Here is a 19,137-nt window from a genome sequence, read left to right on the forward strand (position 1 = left end):
AGAAGTTATATAAACGTTGCATTTACATTAATTTTATAAACCACTTGATGCTGCTTATAAACTTGGTTAAACACATCCAAATATATTGAGTTACACATATGAATATATCATTTCATTCTGAAGTACTTCAAGTATTTGGTAATAACAATTAAACTTGGAACAAAGAAATTCAAGGGTTAATTATATAATGAAACAGGCAGAGAACACTCATAGAACACTCCTGCATTGTACATATTAAAATTTAATACATGATTAGAGTAACTGCCATGATTTAAAATTGGTAACATCAATGACAAGGCAGTCAGACATATGGCCGAAGGTATCCTGTTCTCAATGTCTGAGAGGTGTATTATCTGTTATGTTTAGACATAGGACAGAACGCTCTCCTTCATCATTTCCCCAAGGCCTCTTTCCTTAAGTTGTCCGGTATTTTGCTAAAGTCCACCACATTGAACGTGTTCCTAAGTTATTTCTGTGTGGATTTCCTGGCAAATACGTTACTTCAAGACCGGACTATATTGATTACCATAGGAAAGTACTTCTCTAGTGTGAATTAACATCTATTGAGATCTTAACTTCTGGGCAAAGGCTTTCCTAGTCGTTCATGATCTGTGATGATCACGTGATAGGTCTTCTTCCCACCGAAGGCTTTCCTAGTCTGTCACATTCATAGAATCTATCTTAGTCAACACTTTTTAGATGTATAATGTCCTAAGATATTTTCATCAAGGCTGACTGCGCGAGCAGTTTTGTAAATTTTTTGTCAACGTAAAATGTGACACAACTGATCACTAAAGATAATACCATTCTTTGCATTCATTCTTCATTGCAAAATATTATCTTGAGGGCCTACAACTGGCAACAGGTTTTCCCAAAGTGACTATCTGTGAATTCTCTTGTGTTTAACAAGGATTGACAAGTGGGCAAAAGTTTTCCCACAATCACTGCATCCATAGGGCCTCTCTCCGGTATGTTTTCTTTGATGAACATTGAGCCCTGACTTGGTCGTGAAGGCTTTCCCACATTCCCTGCATTCATATGGTTTCTCTCCTGTGTGAATTCTCTGATGGGTAATGAGATCATTTTTGCGCAAAGAAAATTTTCCACATTCGGTACATGCAAAGGAGGTTTTTCCCGTGTGAAATCTCTGATGTTGTACGAGGCAGGTCTTCTTCCGGAAGGCTTTATCACATTCGTTGCATTTGTATGGCTTCTCTCCGGTATGAGTCTGCTGATGTATACCTAGAGTACTCTTCATGGTGAAGCCCTTTCCACACTCACTGCATATATACGGTTTTTTCCCCGGTATGAGTTCGCAAATGTGCAACGAGCATGCTTTTCCCAGTTAAGCCTTTGCCACACTCATTGCATATATAGGGTTTCTCTCCTGTATGAGTGCGCCTGTGCACATTGAGATGACTCTTCTCTGTGAAGCCTTTTCCACATTCACTGCATATATAGGGCTTCTCTCCCGTGTGAGTTCGTTGATGTCCGACCAGCCGTATCTTTGCTGGAAAGCCTTTCCCGCATTCACTGCATATGTAGGGTTTCTCTCCCGTATGAGTTCGCTGGTGTACAATCAGGCGGCTCTTCACGGTGAAGCCTTTCCCGCAATCACTGCATATATATGGTTTCTCTGCAGTATGAGTTCGCTGATGTACAATGAGATCACTCTTCATGGTGAAGCCTTTTCCACATACACTACACACATAGGGTTTCTCTCCCGTATGTGTTCGCTGATGTCTGATGAGCGGACTCTTCAAGGTGAAGCCTTTTCCACACTCACTGCATGTGTAGGGTTTCTCTCCTGTATGAGTTCGCTGATGTACGATGAGACAGTGCTTCATTGAAAAGCCTTTTCCGCATTCACTGCATGTATACAATTTCTCTTCTGTATGAGTTTGCTGATGTGTGAGAAGACTGTTCTTCAGGGTGAAACCTTTCCCACATGCATCGCACATAAAAGGTTTCTCGCCAGTATGAGTTCGATGATGTGCCACAAGACGCCTCTTCTCAATGAAGCCTTTTCCACATTCATTGCATATATATGGTTTCTCTCCTGTATGAGTTTTCTGATGCGTAGTGAGACTAAACTTTGTAGAGAAGGCTTTCTCACATAGACTGCACTCATGGGGCTTCTCTCCTGTATGAGTTCGCTGATGATAAACGAGCCGACATTTCTTGATGAATGCCTTCCCGCATTCATTACATGTATAAGGCTTCTGTCCCATATGAGTTTTCTGGTGTATGTTGAATTGTGATTTCTTAGGAAATGTTTTGTCACATTCAGTGCATTCATAATGTTTCAGTCCTGTATGAATTCTCTGATGTTCAATTAGCCTGGATTTTCTGGAGAATGCTTTCCTACACGTACCGCACCCATGAGGTTTCTCTCTAGTATGAACTCTCCGATGATCAGTGAGCTGAGACACCTTGACAAAGGCTTTCCCACATTCACTGCATACATGGGCTTTCTGCGTATTTTGAGTTCTCCGTTGTTTCATGACCTGGGAATTATTATCCATGGGTTTTACACCTACAGGAAATTTATTTACACTGTAAAATTGTTCGTGGTTACCATAAAGAAGGGATTTCCCATCTTCGTGAAACTCAGCAGAGTTCTCCAAATTGCAGCTTATACTCTGGCTTTCCAAACTTGAATTTGATTTTAAAGGTTTTTCATGTAAATCAAACATATCATAATTTTGTTTCAACAGAAAATCACTTTCACTCTGGTTAAAAATGCTTGCAAATGTATTATGTTCACAGCATTGTTCCACACTCTTCTGAATGCTTTGATTTTGTAACTGACACTGCAGGGGATCATCAACTTTCCTGATTTCTAGGAGAGAAGAGAACAATGAATCACTCTGTCATCTCTCATAATCTTAGTTTGGAATAAAACTGTTTTAAAAAGGCCTTCATGTGAAGTAGTTATTTTAAGTGACAATCCTACAGGTGGTATAATAAGAAATACATTTGGTCTCTATCCACAGTTCTTGGTACGGAGCTTCTAAATGTCCTAATGGGAGTTTCTTTTGTTATTCATAACAAGCCCTTTCAATCACAACTGAGTTTATGCTAATGAGGCGATTTAGCATAGGGTTCCTACACAACCACGAAATGGGGCTGGTACCCAGAAAGACCAAGCGATTATAAGGTTGGAACTTTCAGCCCCACCCACCAAGAAAGGGAAAGGCAGGAGGAACTAGAGATTGCAGCTGTACAGAAACTCTCGGGGCACCTGGGTGGCTCGGTCAGTTAAGCTCTTGACTCGACTTTGGCTCAAATCATGATCTCATGGTTTGTGATATTGAGCCCCATGTCAGGCTCTGTGCTGACAGCACGGAGCCTGCTTGGGATTCTCTCTTTCTCTCTCCCCCTCCCCTGCTCGTTCTTTTTCTTTCAAAATAAATAAACATTTTTTTTTTTTTTTAAAAAGCTCTATAGAAACTCTTAAATAAGATCTGATCAGCTTCTGGGTTGGTAAACACATCCGTGTGCCAGGAGGGTGGTGCAGCCCAGTTCCATGGAGACAGAAGCTCCTGCATTCAGAAATCCTTCATACTTTGCCCTATGTACCTCTTCATCTGGCTGTTCATCTGTATCCTTTACAAATCCTTTATTAAGCTGGCAAACACAAGTGTTTCTCTGAGTTCTGTGAGCTACTCTAGCAAATTAATTGAACCCAAAGAGGGGGACATGGGAATCTACAATTTATAGCCAGATGGACAGAAGCACAGGTAACAATCTGGACTTGCAACTGACATCTGAAGTAGGGACAGGCTTGCGGGACTGAACCTTCAGCTTATAGGATCTGACATTCTTTCCAGGTAGATAGTATCAGAATTGAGTTAAATCTGTAAAACATCCTGATTTTATTCTAGGTATAGACAACTGAAGCAAAGGATTAAAGAAGGCAATTGCAGTTTGTGAAACACAGTTAAAGAAGCAGTGGAGAAGTAAGAGGTAGAGGAAATCAAGATGTATTTAAAGAAAAGATAAGGTTCACTGATGGGCTCAACGGGAGAAGTGGGAAGAGGTTAATGAAAGCGAGGACTCAAGGATCACTTCAGGAATTGTGTGGCTTGGGCTGCTGGACAAAATGTCTCTCACTAAAATAAGGAATATTACTGAAGTCCAGAATGAGGGGAAAATCTAGCATGCATTGTGAAACATGCATGCTAAATGTGAAGATGTTATCTTAAAATGTGAAATCACATCTTAAAATGTGAGATTTTTTTAAAAGTTGATTTATTTTCAGTCGGTTAAGCGTCCGACTTCAGCCAGGTCCCGATCTCGCGGTCCGTGAGTTCGAGCCCCGCGTCAGGCTCTGGGCTGATGGCTCAGAGCCTGGAGCCTGTTTCCGATTCTGTGTCTCCCTCTCTCTCTGCCCCTCCCCCGTTCATGCTCTGTCTCTCTCTGTCCCAAAAATAAAAAATAAACGTTGAAAAAAAAAAAAAAAATTAAGGGGCGCCTGGGTGGCGCAGTCGGTTAAGCGTCCGACTTCAGCCAGGTCACGATCTCGCGGTCCGTGAGTTCCAGCCCCGCGTCGGGCTCTGGGCTGATGGCTCAGAGCCTGGAGCCTGTTTCCGATTCTGTGTCTCCCTCTCTCTCTGCCCCTCCCCCGTTCATGCTCTCTCTCTGTCCCAAAAATAAATAAACGTTGGAAAAAAAAAAAAAAAAAGTTGATTTGAGAGAGAGATGAGCACATGAGAGCAGGGAAGGGATAGAGAGAGGGAGAGACAGAATCCCAAGCAGGCTTCGTGTTACTTGAGGGCTCAAACTCATGAACCGTGAGATCATGACCTGAGCCAAGATCAAGAGCTGGATGCTTAACCGAGTGAGCCACACAGGCACCCCTAGATTGTTGAATTGTACACCTGAAACTAATATAACACTGTATGTTAATTATACTTGAATTAAAAAAAAAATCAGACTCAAGTTCTTGAAAAATTAGTAGAAATTCCATTTGCTATCACTTTAAATTTATTTTTTATATTTATTTATTTATTTTAACATTTATTCATTTTTGAGAGAGAGACAGAGAGACAGAGACAGTGAGTGGCGGAGGGGCAGAGAGAGAGGGAGGCACAGAATCCAAAGCAGGCTCCAGGCTCCAAACTGTCAGCACAGAGCCCGACGCGGGGCTCCAATTCACAAACTGTGAGATCATGACCTGAGCCGAAGTTGGACGCTCAATCTACAGAACCACCCAGGTGCCCCATTTTGCTATCACTTTACAAATTGAAAAGTAATAATACATGGGTACATCCAGTATCAGGGTGTGACTGAATTACAGTAACAACAACAACAACAACAACAACAATGTCAGGGAGTGCTTCAGAGCCTGGAGCCTGCTTCGGACTCTGCATCTTTCTCTCTAACCCTCCCCTGCTCGTGCTCTGTTTCTCTCTCTCTCAAAAATAAATAATAAAAATAAAAAAAAAATCATGTGAAAACAAAAGCTTTAGGAAAATAAATGCAGTGATAACATCTAATAATTAAAGGAAAATCTGAATTAACAAAACCATGAAGGAAATCATTTGAAGCAGACATAACTTATGACCCAGTTTGGGCTGGCAATCATGTGGCATGTTAAAAAAGATATTTTCTTGTTATTAAATAATCTTTGAGAGCTCAGCAAGCAGAGAACATTCAAGGTAATGCCAGGATGGGGACAATTTAAAATGTGTAGTTGTGTTGAACTCAAAGAGAACCTAAATTTTATTTTTTTTAAAGTTTATTTATTTATTTTATTTTATTTTATTTATTTATTTATTTTTCAACGTTTTTATTTTTATTTTTGGGACAGAGAGAGACAGAGCATGAACGGGGGAGGGGCAGAGAGAGAGGGAGACACAGAATCGGAAACAGGCTCCAGGCTCCGAGCCATCAGCCCAGAGCCCGACGCGGGGCTCGAACTCACGGACCGCGAGATCGTGACCTGGCTGAAGTCGGACGCTTAACCGACTGCGCCACCCAGGCGCCCCTATTTATTTATTTTTTGAGAAAGACAGAGACAGCACAAGCAAGGGAGAGGCAGAGACAGAGGGAGACAGAGAATCCCAAGCAGGCTCCGTGCTTCTAGCACAGAACCCGATGCTCTGTGGGTTTGAGCCCACGAAGCCGTGAGATCATGACCTGAGCCGAAACCAAGAGTTGGATGCTCAACCGACTGAGCCACCCAGGCACCTCAAGAACCTGCATTTTAAAAAAAGGATGAAGAGAAGATGATTCCTGTGCTCACACACAGAATGGGAAGTTACGGCTGGCTGCCATGAAGAAGGGTAAAATATATAGGATGAAAGCATGCATACGACAATATTGAGAGAGAAGTCAATTGGACATCTTAAGAAAAGAGAAAGAGGTGGACTCCCGGGAACGGAGGAAACTTAAGAGTGAGGAGAACTGAGAAGAAAACGAGAACAAAAGTATGGAGAACTTCAGGGGTTCCCGGGGTGGGGGTGGGGGCAAAGAACGACATAAGTGCACCGCAGAAGTCAGGTTACCATGGAGACCAAGTATCAAAGGTATAGTCAGAAGTTATGGAAGGAAATCATTATTTCCTGGTAAGCAGGCATAGTAGTGAGAAAAAAGTGGGGAAGTCAAAGTTGTTTTTTTCCAGAAAGGCCTGGAAAGTGGAATTTCACAGCAGGAGAGACACTGTCACAGTGGATGAAGATTAGAAAGTCCGAGGAAGAAGATGACTATGCAAAACAAACAAAAACAAGAAGTATATAAAGCAAACAGGGAACAGGGATCAGAGCTCAAAAGAAAAAAAGGGATATATTTTCCTCGAAATTTCAACAAAGAAGAAGAGTTCCCATAGCTGGAAAACAGATGTGGGGAGGGGCTGTCACAGCTGTGACGCCTTCTCTGCCTGACCAGGGTACTGCTTCTGCAGCCACCCCCCACCCTGCCAACTTCTCACTCACCTGGGCAGATTCGACTGTCGATCTCATCTTCTGTTGTCCAAAGTTCTCCTCCTTCCAACTTGGAGAGTGCATCTGGTTTGCTGGCGAGATACCCTGTTCGTGAGAAATGATAGAGGACTCAGTGGTTGGGGCACCGGGGTGGCTCAGTTGGTTCAGCGTCCGACTGTGGCTCAGGTCACGATCTCGTGGTTCGCGGGGTCAAGCTCCATGTTGGGCTCTGCGCCGGCAGTGCGGAGCCTGCTTGGGACTCTCTCTCTCTCTCTCTCTCTCTCTCTCCCTTCTCTCTGCTCCTCCCTGACTCACACTTTCTCTCTCTCTCAAAATAAATAAATAACCTTAAAAAAAAAAAAAAAAGAAGAAGAAGAAGACGACTCCGTGACCTGGGGTATATCAGGAGGGCATAATGTTACATTTGAGGGAATAAACAATGTTTCACATCTGTAAACATCAAGGCTTTTCTCTCAAGAGAGGGGACATTATATCCTCTTGTCTGAGAGAAGAAAAGGATGCGAGAATCTATCGTGCCAGAGTACTAAAGAGTTAAGTAGCTGAGAAAGAAAAAAACCACTGGCAGAGCACCCTGTGAGAGACACAGAGGAGTCGTCCTCACCCACGGACACCAAGTTCCTGAAGTTCTCCAGCATCACGTCCCGGTACAGGTCCTTCTGGGCGGGGACCAGGAGCCGCCACTCCTCCCGGGAGAAGCCCACGGCCACATCCTCAAATGTCAGGGATTCCTGTTATAACACAGTTACATTTAATAAAATGATATTCTTTCAGTGATATGTAAAAAATGGATAAGGGAAACTATTCTGTTCATTTCACCATAAAGGAAATTGGTGGTTTTTGTTCTTTAATACATGGTGATAGAATAAGAAATCTTGTAAAATATTATGTCACTGTGCAGTCTTCTCTTCATCAAACAAAGTTGAAAATCAGAGAAAGTTTCTGTAATATGTACCATTAAATCCTCTTGCTGGTGTAAGAACATCTGCATAAATTTGAGCATCTATTTGCCAATATGGAAGTACCTAGATGAATAACACAGATTTCTAAGTTCACCACGAGCATGTGAACCAATACCAAAATCAGTGATGAAGACTGCAGATATGCTAGAATCACCAGAAAACCCACACTAATTTCAGTGGTTAATATACTAAAGAAAATAAAGGAACCGTATAATACATGTATAAAGCGAAGAGATTAATGATCAAGCAAATTTATAAAAAAAACTACAAATATAGACACATAGATGTACATAGCCAAATACATATATGTATGTGTGCATATCATTAGGCAGAATTAACTCTACAATAGAAACAATGAAGAAACAGCTGCAGGAACCACGTTTTTACATTTATGAGAAGTAAGGGCACTTAAGGCCTTTACTCATCACAACAGATCTATGAGGAACGATCAAAGACCTATGTGAACTTCAAACCTACGTGTCATGAACCATTAACGTTCCCTCAAGGAACTAGTCTGTTTTCTCCTCACAGTCGATGGCTGTGATACTGTGACATAATCAGAGGTATATATTTGGTATTCATCTCCAGTTCCTGGCACAAAGCTCCTAAAGCCTTTAGAAGGGCTTGCGGTGGGAGGGGCACCTTGTGTTATTTGTAACAAGCCCCTTTCAACCATACCCGAATTTATATTAACGAGGTAACTCTGGTGGGCCCCTAGATACCCTAAGGATGGGGCTGGTTGTTATGAGAACCAAGCTATTGATTAGAGGGCTGGAAGTGTCAGCCCTACCCCAGGGTAGGGAGGGGAGAGGAACTGGAGATTGAGATAATCACTAAATGGCCAGTGATTTCATCAAACGCCTCTACATAATGAAACTTCCATAAAAAACACTAAACTACAGGGCTGGGGTGCTTCCATGTTGGTTAACCCATCAAGGTGCTGGGAGGGTGGCTTGCTGGGAGATGGCATGGAAGGTCCTCGCCCCTTCTCCCATACCTTGCCCTATGCTTCTCTTCCATTTGGTTGTTCCCATCTTGTAGCCTTTATAGTAAACTGGTAAATGTGAAGTAAAGTGTTTTCCTGAGTTACGTGAGCCACTGGAGTGAATTCTCGAACCCAAGGAAGGGATTGTGGGAACTGCCCATTTGTAGCCAAGTCAGAAGTATGGGTACCCTGGGCACCTAATGCTTGGCATCTGTAATGAGGTCAGTCTTGTGGGACTGAGCCCTATAAACTTGTGGAGTACGGTAGTAACTCCAGGTAGTTAGTGTCAAGATTGAATCAAATTGTACACAGTGGTGTCTAGAGAGTTGAGGACCTGGTCGTTGGTATGAAAAAATTCACATGTTTGGTATCAGAAGTGTTGGCAGTAGAAACAGATCACAGTAACTAATGCCTACCATGTAACTTACCAAGATTCTCTTATGATGGCTGTCAGAGATATGTGCAACATTGACAGGTATCGTGACCTACAGCGTCTTGCACAATCACATATATTCCAACAAGAGCCACAAAGTATGAATCCTACGAAAAATATGTTCCTGATCCTACTTGGCGCAGATTTCTCCAGATCCTGCTATTCTCAATTCAAACTATTTTTGTTTAATTGCACTGATTTTTTTTTTTTTTTTCCTACAGGCCTCTACAAATCCACTGGGGGAGGGGGAGGAAAGAATAAAAGAAACCAAAAGTCACCTGGGCCTGGATCATCTTCTTCTGATTTTGGGAAATGGGTGCTAACAGGGATGTTCTGTCTTTAGCTCTTCTGGATCAGCTCTAAATTTCTGTTCAAAAATCTCAGTCTCCAGTCAAAGGTTTCCCCAGAGATGCTGATGCCTAAGTGTTGGAATCTTCTCCTTTTTCCCTGGATTCCTCTTGTCCCTGGGGAGCCAGCACCTACAGGCTGAAAAGCAAATTACTCTGAGCGGCACAATCTCTTTAGGCCCAAATATTGTCACTGTCGCTATGCATTCACCTTAAACCAAGGCCCCCAAAGATCTGTCTTTTTGAAAAGAGAGGGGAAAAAAACCACAAGATGAAGGGGCGGACCTACGCTGGCCGACCACGCCTCTTCCCCTTGAGTAACAGGACTCCGACCCTTCCCTAGCCAATCGGCCAAGGCCACAACCCTTCCCCAGCCAATCGGCTGAGGCCACAGCCATTACCTCACCAACTGCCCCTAGACCCCAATAAAACCTTTGCGCTTTTGAAACTCTCTCTCCCCGGTATCTCACCGCTGTGTCGGTGCAGGTAGGGGATTGAGCTCGAGCTAGCTCGAATAAAGGCTCTTTGCTTTTGCATCGGACTTGGCTCCCTGGTGGTCTTTGGGGATCACGAATTCTGGGCATAACAAAGAAACTCTTCATGATAGAGAAGAAACTGAGGAGTGATGGAGGGAGGTGGGTGGGGGATGGGCTAGATGGGTGCTGGGTGCTAAGGAGGGCACTTGGGATGAGCACTGGGTGTTGTATGTTTAACCAACTGAGCCACACAGGCGCCCCCTACTGGCTGTGGTATGCAAGTGATGAATCACTGAATTCTACTCCTTGAAACCAATATTGCACAGTGTGTTAACTAAAATTTAAAAATTAAAAAAAAAAAATCGGTCTTTTTATTAAGTGCTCTGGGCCAAGTGGCAGGGGCCTCCTCAGGCACATCATTTTTAGGAAAGAGGACACACAGACAGTAAGAGATACACATTTTTCTCTTAAATCATGCATGCCCTACCTCTGCAAAAGTCTTTTTACATCCTAGGGGACATACACTTTGATTTTGAGAACATCATGCTAATAAGCAAATAACACATTGTCTTCATAATTTCTCATTGCCATCCAGTTCTTCATACTCTGTAGAGTATTAGAAGTATAAACCTGTATAGGATAGTTGGCAAAAACATTCTTTAGAAACAGAACTGAATTTTCAGGCAAAAGCACACAGTATTCTTCATCAGAAGACCTGTGTTACAGCAAATAAGAAGGTTCTTCAAGCAAAAGGAAAGGATCTTCCAATGTAAGCAGAGGAGCAAGGAGTCAAGAGAAATAAAACTGGTAAATAAGAGTTGAAGTCTAAATCAGTACCAACTGGAAACATAATAATGATCATCTCTCAGAAGGTTTTAAAAACATGAAGAGTTAAGATATTCCATGACAGGGGCACCTGGGTGGCTCAGTCAGTTAAGTGTCAGACTTTGGCTAAGGTCATGATCTCGAGTTTCATGGGTTCGGGCCCCACGTCGGGTTCTGTGCTGACAGCTCAGAGCCTGGAGTGCTTAGGATTCTGTGTCTCCCTCTCTCTGTATGCCCCTCCCCCGTTCACACTCTGTATCTCTCTCTCTCTCTCTTTCAAAAATAAACATTAAAAAATATTAATAATAAAATAAAATAAAGTAAAAAATAAAGTATTCCATGGCAGCATATAACATAGAAGTGGTGAATGAAAAACTGTTCTAAAATCTCTGTATAGACAGAGAAGAATATAAAAGTACTAATTACCATAATACTTCGACAAATACAAACTGTATGTTATTTTGCAATCTCTAGTGTGAATAAAACTAATATATATATTTTTAAACATACATAACTACATGTTAAAAGATTAAAAATATAATGCACATGGCTTCTGTAGCAACTACTCAACTATACTACTATAGCTCAAAAGCAGTCATATAAAAAAAAAAAATAGGTGTGGCTGAGTTCCCATAAGACTTTATTTAAAATTTTTTTTTTTTCCAACGTTTATTTATTTTTGGGACAGAGAGAGACAGAGCATGAACAGGGGAGGGGCAGAGAGAGAGGGAGACACAGAATCGGAAACAGGCTCCAGGCTCTGAGCCTTCAGCCCAGAGCCCGACGCGGGGCTAGAACTCACGGACCGCGAGATCGTGACCTGGCTGAAGTCAGACGCTTAACCGACTGGGCCACCCAGGCGCCCCTCCCATAAGACTTTATTAACAAAAACAGGCACTGGCCCAGATTCAGTTCATGGGCTCTACTTGCCCAACTCCAAATGAGAACACAAAAGCCACATCATCATCTAAATCAAGGCTCAGTAACACAGGGCCTAGACCACCTGTTTTTGTAAATAGTTTTATGGGAATACAGTCAGATCCACTTGCTGACCATTCTCTCAGGCTTTCACACTCTATCTACAAAGGTAGAGTTGAGAATTTACATCTGAAAACATTACCCAGTACAACATAACTTTGAAAAAATAATCAAAGATGACTTTTGAATATAGAAAGAGGCAAATCATCAGTATTCACCTAACACGTCTGTGTACATCTTTAGTCAGGTGGCTGGCTACAACATTTAAACAGAAAAATTCTAGGGGCGCCTAGGTGGCTCAGTTGGTTAAGCGACTGACCCTCGATCTCAGCTCAGGTCACGATCTTGAGGTTGGTGAGTTCAAGCCCGGAGTAGGGCTCTGTGCTGACAGTGCAGAGCCTGCTTGGAATTCTCTTGCCTACTCTTTCTGCCCCTACCCCACTTGCTTGCTCTCCTCTCTCAAAATAAATAAGTAAACTTAAAAAAAAAATTATTTTTAATTCTAGGCGTCCTCAGTGGCTCAGTCAGTTGGGCGCCTTGACTCTTGATTTCAGCCCACGTCATGATCCCAGTGTCTTAGGATCACGCCCTGTGTCAGGCTCTGTGCTGAGCATGGAGCCTGCTTAGGATTCTCTCTCTCAATGTCTCTCTCTCTCTCTCTTTCCCCCTCGGCCCTGTTCCCCCACTCACACTCTCTCTAAATATTAAAAAAAAAAAAAAAAATCTAGACCATTTTAAATTTTTTTTTTTTCAACGTTTATTTATTTTTGGGACAGAGAGAGACACAGCATGAACGGGGGAGGGGCAGAGAGAGAGGGAGACACAGAATCGGAAACAGGCTCCAGGCTCTGAGCCATCAGCCCAGAGCCCGATGCGGGGCTCGAACTCACGGACCGCTAGATCGTGACCTGGCTGACGTCGGACGCTTAACCGACTCCGCCACCCAGGCGCCCCAATCTAGACCATTTTAAAGCATGCACAGGTCAAGGTCAGTATTAAAGAGCAGGATATTTCACGGGAATAATTTAACATTTTAAAATGTTATTTATTCATTCATTCATTCATTCATTCATTCATTCATTCATCCATTCTTAGAGAGAAAGCCTGAGCAGAGAAGAGGGGAAAAGGGAGGGAGAGAATCTTAAGCAGGCTCCACACGCAGCACAAGCCTGACTCGGGCTTAACACAGAGTCAGATGCGGCTGCTCAGCCGACTTGGCCACCCAACCACACCTAACATTCACTTAAAACAGGCAATAAAAGTATCACCAGTAACCGAAAAATCCACTTCTAAGAACTTCTGAAAAGAAATACTGACAACAGTGTAATATTTGAGAGGTCATTTTTAGTTCCTCATTATATTTTTTCATAAGAGCACTTATGTTTTAAGTCAGAAAATTATTGCCATTCTACATTTAAATTGCTGTTGCTAGATCATTAATGTAAGTTCACAAGTTTACTTTAAAAAAGAGACAGAGAAGTAAGGAAGGAGGTAGGGAGAGAGAAAATGAGTTACAAATACAAATTTTACACAGCGCAAAACCATAAATATGGGGAATTATCAGCCTTTTTACTGAAATACACTAGGCTCCTGCCATCACAGACCACAATTTTAGGTATTTTACTATACTTATCTTCAAAACAACCCTGAGGGAGAGAGTTTAACTTCTCTTTTTGCCAAGTGGGAAAGAGACACAGGTCACACCCGTCACACAATGGAATTGAAAAATCAGATTAATTTCGTTCCAAAATTCACTTTCATTCCACTTCACAACAGGCCAAGACTATTTGTAAATAAAATCTCTGTTCATTAAGTAAACAAAGGAAACAAGTGAAAAGCTATTGGAACGCTATTAATCATGTAATTGCAGAGGCATTTAGAGTACTGGCAGTGATCTGCAACTGTCTTTAAAATGCACCAAAACCGGGGCACCTGGGTGGCTCAGTCGGCTAAGCGTCCGACTTGGGCTCAGGTCATGATCTCACGGTCTGTGAGTTCGAGCCCCGACTCGGGCTCTGTGCTGACAGCTCGGAGCCTGGAGCCTGCTTCCGATTCTGTGTCTCCCTCTCTCTCTGCCCCTCCCCCACTAGTGCTCTGTCTCTGTCTCAAAAATAGATAAACATTAAAAATAAATAAATAAATAAAATGCACCAAAACCAACTAGAAGACTGATTCATGAAAAGAAGATGGATAGAAGCTCAGGTAACTAACTGGTAGAGAGCTAGTCTAGTCTGAAGTCAATGGTAAAATCTAGGTGGTAGGTATATGAATGGTTACTTTAAAATTCTTTCAGTATGTCTGTATGTGTGAAAATTTTCTACACTAAAATGTTGGGTGGAGAGAAAGATACTGTAATAAGAATTTAGTAGGGTGGCCAAGTAGCAAATAAATATTTAGTTAACGGATCTTTTGCATTATAGAAAATGATAAGGAAAAGGGAGTCAGAAAGTAATAACACGCTTACAACTGCAATAAAAATAAACAGTTTATATTGGAAACGAAAGGCTGGGGAACAAATCCAAGGGTATAAATGCATAATCATAAACTGTCCCCCAAATGATACCTAAACATCTCAAACATTTCATCTCTATATAGATTATACATAAGCAAATGCTTAATACGAATCCACTCACAATATCACCGGTTCACACATTAAAAATAATTTGTAAGTGTTTATTATATGAAATAAGGCCAAGGAGAAAATCATAGTACCATTTACACAACTTATCTGAATTATAAATATTAAGCACATAATCTAAAAGCCTCAAATTGAAATCTACTAAAATCTTGACAAGGATTATCCCTTGTGAACGGAACGTACAGTGTGATAAGAACGCACAGTGTGGTAAGAGATTTTACTTGTGTCAGAATCTGAAAAGAAACATCCAAGAGTAATGTGCAAGGAATCTCGGAGGACAAAAGAGAAAAGGCGGCATCTTCAACATAAAACTGCTATTAGATAGGCTGGCTCGTTCATCTCGGCAAAAACTTTCATTCCTGAGAGTCCGAGGGTACGAAGTGGCGCCGGCTGCCAAAAAACCAGAGCTGAAAAAAGGACCCGGGGCTAAAGGGCAGAAGCGGGGACGCACACCCGCTGTCGCTGGCGGCAGCCCAGGCCCGAGCTCCGCACGCCGCGGCCAAGCCCCCCGCCTCCAGGCGCAGCCCACGCTCCCACCCGTACCCCCGACACACCCGGCGGCCCCCGCGTGAGCTCCACGGACCCCGACCCGTGAGCCCCGAAACAGCTCGTTTTTGAGCCCCATACAAAACCCGCTCCACTTGCAGCTGACCGCCACCACTCCCGCTCGCAATCTCTGAGCCCCAGCGGGTAAACGGCCCCCAAATGTGCCCTCTGCACCCGGTCGCTGTTCCCGAAAAATCTTTACCCAAGAACTACGAGAGCACCTCCTGACCGAGACCACGGGCACCGCAAGCGCACACCCTAACACGGAAGAACACCCACCCACGGTCTCCTCCCGCAAGAATTCCACCCACATCACCCCAGGCAGACGCCGACGAACCGTCCCCGGCCACAGTCCGCGAACGCACCTGATTCTCGCCACACACCACTGCGACCGACCGGCACCTGAACTTACTTCGCTGAACTTCGTCCGCGTCTCTCAGCACCGCGGGGCTGCGGCCAACAAGGGTCTGAAGCATTTCTAGAGAAAAGACAACTGGACCCCGGCTTTGCCGCTGCGGCAACATGGCCGCACCCTGGCCTTGCCCCGTGGGGGCAGCCATCTTGGATCTCGGCCCTACGGGGCGCCAAGAGCCCGATTCCGCGCCCGCCGGCAGGGGCGGCTGGGAAAGTGAAAGGGCTCGTCAGTCTGGGCAGAAACGCACAGGTAGGAGGAGCAAAGCTGGAGCTTACGCCAGGCAAAAAACGGTGCGGGGAAAATCCCTTTCAGCGAGCGGACTGGAAAATTAAAATTAGGACACGGCTCGTTGGCGTGATCCTGTTAACAGGAAGTGGAGGTATTTGTACAGCACAGAACTCACAGAAGCCTCCTCGGGGGAGTTTCCAGCAGAAATGGGTTTGAAGCGACTTTTGGACGGAGAACAACGTTCGCAGAAGCTCTGAGGGCACAGGGATGACGGTCGCTGACTAGGAAAGAAAACCGCTGGAACGCGCCAGTTAGGCGTGGGCAAGAGTAATGGGGTGGAAAGGCCACTAAGGCCAGCGAAATGAGAGAAGATCAATGCCCAGGGAAGGGCGGAGCCTAGGCTGCACACAGAGCTTTTCCTGGGTCCAGAGAGGAAGGCAGGGCTCTGAGGACCAGTGGCCAGGAATAGGCAACTGTGACAGCTTCCACAAGAATAAAAGTTGTGTAGGGGCGCCTGGGTGGCTCAGTCGGTTGGGCGTCCGGCTTTGGCTCAGGTCATGATCTCACGGTCTGTGGGTTCGAGCCCCACGTCGGGCTCTGTGCTGACAGCTTGGAGTCTGGAGCCTGCTTCAGATTCTGTGCCTCCCTCTCTCTCTCTGCCCTACCCCTACTCATGCTCTGTCTCTTTCTGTCTCAAAAATCAAAATAAACATTAAATTAAAAAAATAAATAAATAAAAGTTGTGTAAAAAAAAAATGTTATACTACATGTGTCAATTGCGAAAAGCATCAACAGTCATAGCAATATAAATCCTAAATTTAGATCCAACTGAACCTGTCATATACATTGGAAGAATGGAGGGAAAGGACAGGAAAGGCCTGAGTGTGTGTGTGTGTGTGTGTGTGTGTGTGTGTGTGTGTAAGAGAAACCGCCAAACTTTTCCAGAGTCAATGTGCCAGTTTCCATTCCTATGATCAATACATGAGATCCACTCTTCCACACCCTATTACAAAAGGAATAAGAGAAAGGCCAACCTGATTTTTTACATAACTAAATAATAAACAGGCCATTTACTTTTAAAAGTCGCAAGTACTCATAACAAGTTTTAAAATGCATCTAATATTCAAATAAATGCAAAATAAACATGAAACAAAAACATTTTAAACCTTAACATTCATGATGAGCAACATTCACAATGGCGAGGCCATGTGGATAAAGGCACTCTTATGCTAAGCCTAAGTTTTATTTTTTCTCATCTGCATCGTAGGTAACTATTGTCCACCATGTACAGCTTTGAATGAACTGAGGTTATTATCATGCTTATCACAGTTCTAAGTTTAAAAGAGGCACACCACATTTAATAAGTTTTAGGTATTTGGTATGTTTAGGACGACAGGCTTCAGACCAGAGTATGTAAATTAGTAAAATGTTTTTAGAGTACAATCTGCAATTATCCGATTTATTTATTTATTTATTTATTTATTTATTTTTAATTTTTTTTTTCAACGTTTATTCATTTTTGGGACAGAGAGAGACAGAGCATGAACGGGGGAGGGGCAGAGAGAGAGGGAGACACAGAATCGGAAACAGGCTCCAGGCTCTGAGCCTTCAGCCCAGAGCCCGACGCGGGGCTCGAACTCTCGGACCGCGAGATCGTGACCTGGCTGAAGTCGGACGCTTAACCGACTGCGCCACCCAGGCGCCCCTGCAATTATCCAATTTAAGCTTTTCATTCTCCTTGAGCCAGGGATTAATATTAAGAATTGATTCAGTAGAAATTAATCTTTTTGAGAACAAACATGTACAAGGATATTTATGGTATCAATTTTGACAAGTGTAAGGAAATCACTCTTGTGATTCTTAAATTCACTCTTGCAGGGCGCCTGAGTGGCTCAGTCGGTTAAACGTCCAACTCTTGATTTTGGCTCAGGTCACAATCTCACAGTTCATGAGTTCGAGTCCTACACCCGGCTCTGCACTGACAGTTCAGAGCTTGCTTGGGATTTTCTTTCTCCCTCTCTCTCTGCCCCTCGCTTGCTTGTTCTCTCTCTCAAAAATAAACATTTTTTAATTAAAAAAATAAATTTATCCTTCCATCTCTATATTCACACTTTTGGATAGCATCCCCTCCTAGGGACTCTGACTAATGTGTCCAATAAGACAGTAACAAACAGGACAGAACCAGACTTGCTCAGTGAGGTATGGTATATGGTTCTCTTGGAGCTCCTCTAACACATTATACTAGAGCCCAGGCTAGACTCTTGCAGCATGAGATTGTGAATGACCCCATCCATTCCAGTGACACTTAGACGTGTAAAAAAAAAAAAAAAAAAAAAAAAAAAAGCCATCTAGCTTGTGCAGCCCCAGTCCAGACAGCCCACACTAGACAATCCAACCCTAGACCCACACAACAGAATTGGTAAATGTTTGTCTTTAGACATTAACTTTTAGGAAAGTAATTTTGTAATGCAGTCAAAAGAAACGAATACCAGTATGAATGTACACCAGTGGGTGATTTGTTAAACCAGAAATGTCCCTTCATGAACAACCTACAGACATACTGTAAACTGGTGCAGCCACTATGAAACAGTACGGAGGTTCCTCAAAAAATTAAAAACAAAACTACAATATGATCCACCAATTCTCCTGTATCCACTCAAATGGAATGAAGTCACTGTTTCAGAAACACAGCCGTACCCCCATGTTCACTGCAGTATTGTTTACAATAGCCATGCATCAAAACCTAAGTGTCCTATACAAACGAATGGATTTAAAAAATGTGGTACAGACACACACAATTGAATATTCAGCCATAAAAAAGAAAACCGTGGGGCACCTGGGTGGCTCAGTTGGTTAAGCATCCAGCTCTTGGCTTCAGATCAGGTCACGATCTCACGGTTTGTGAGGCTGAGCCCCGTGTTGAGCTCTGCACTGACAGTGTGGAGCCTGCTTGGGATTCTCTCTTTCTCCCTCTCTCTGACCTGCCCCCAATTGTGCCCTCTCAAAATAAATAAACAAAAAAAAAAAAAAAGAAAAGAAGAAAATCCTGTCATATACGACTCATGAATAGATCCTAAGGGTATTATGCTGAGTGAAATAAATCAGAGAAAGACAAATACTGTTATGATCTTATTTATATATGGAATCTAAAAAAAAAAAAACACAAACAAACTCCTAGATACAGAAAAAAATTTGTTTGTGACAGGCAGGGGTGGGGGTGGGATGTGGATGAAATGGGTGAAGGTGATCAAAAGGTACAAACTTCCAGTTATAAGATAAATAAGTCTGTAATAATAGTAGTAATGATGTGTGGAATATCGTTAGCCATTAGGGAGACCCAAGTTAAGCTCCAGATCGGTT

General features: G+C 43.0%; 1 protein-coding gene across 1 annotated transcript; it reads right to left on the reverse strand.

Moving 5' to 3' along the window:
* Positions 1-223: 223 nt before the first annotated feature.
* On the reverse strand, positions 224-18,642 carry ZNF615 (zinc finger protein 615). Its single transcript, XM_045440423.1, is given in 6 exon segments — positions 224-1,297; positions 1,299-2,842; positions 6,939-7,031; positions 7,549-7,675; positions 9,603-9,810; positions 18,614-18,642. Coding segments are annotated over 5 exon segments (2,196 nt in total). The 5' UTR covers positions 9,618-9,810; positions 18,614-18,642; the 3' UTR covers positions 224-880.
* Between the last annotated feature and the right edge of the window lie 495 nt (positions 18,643-19,137).

This window comes from Leopardus geoffroyi, chromosome E2 (assembly GCF_018350155.1).
Source record: "Leopardus geoffroyi isolate Oge1 chromosome E2, O.geoffroyi_Oge1_pat1.0, whole genome shotgun sequence".
NCBI lineage: Eukaryota > Metazoa > Chordata > Mammalia > Carnivora > Felidae > Leopardus > Leopardus geoffroyi.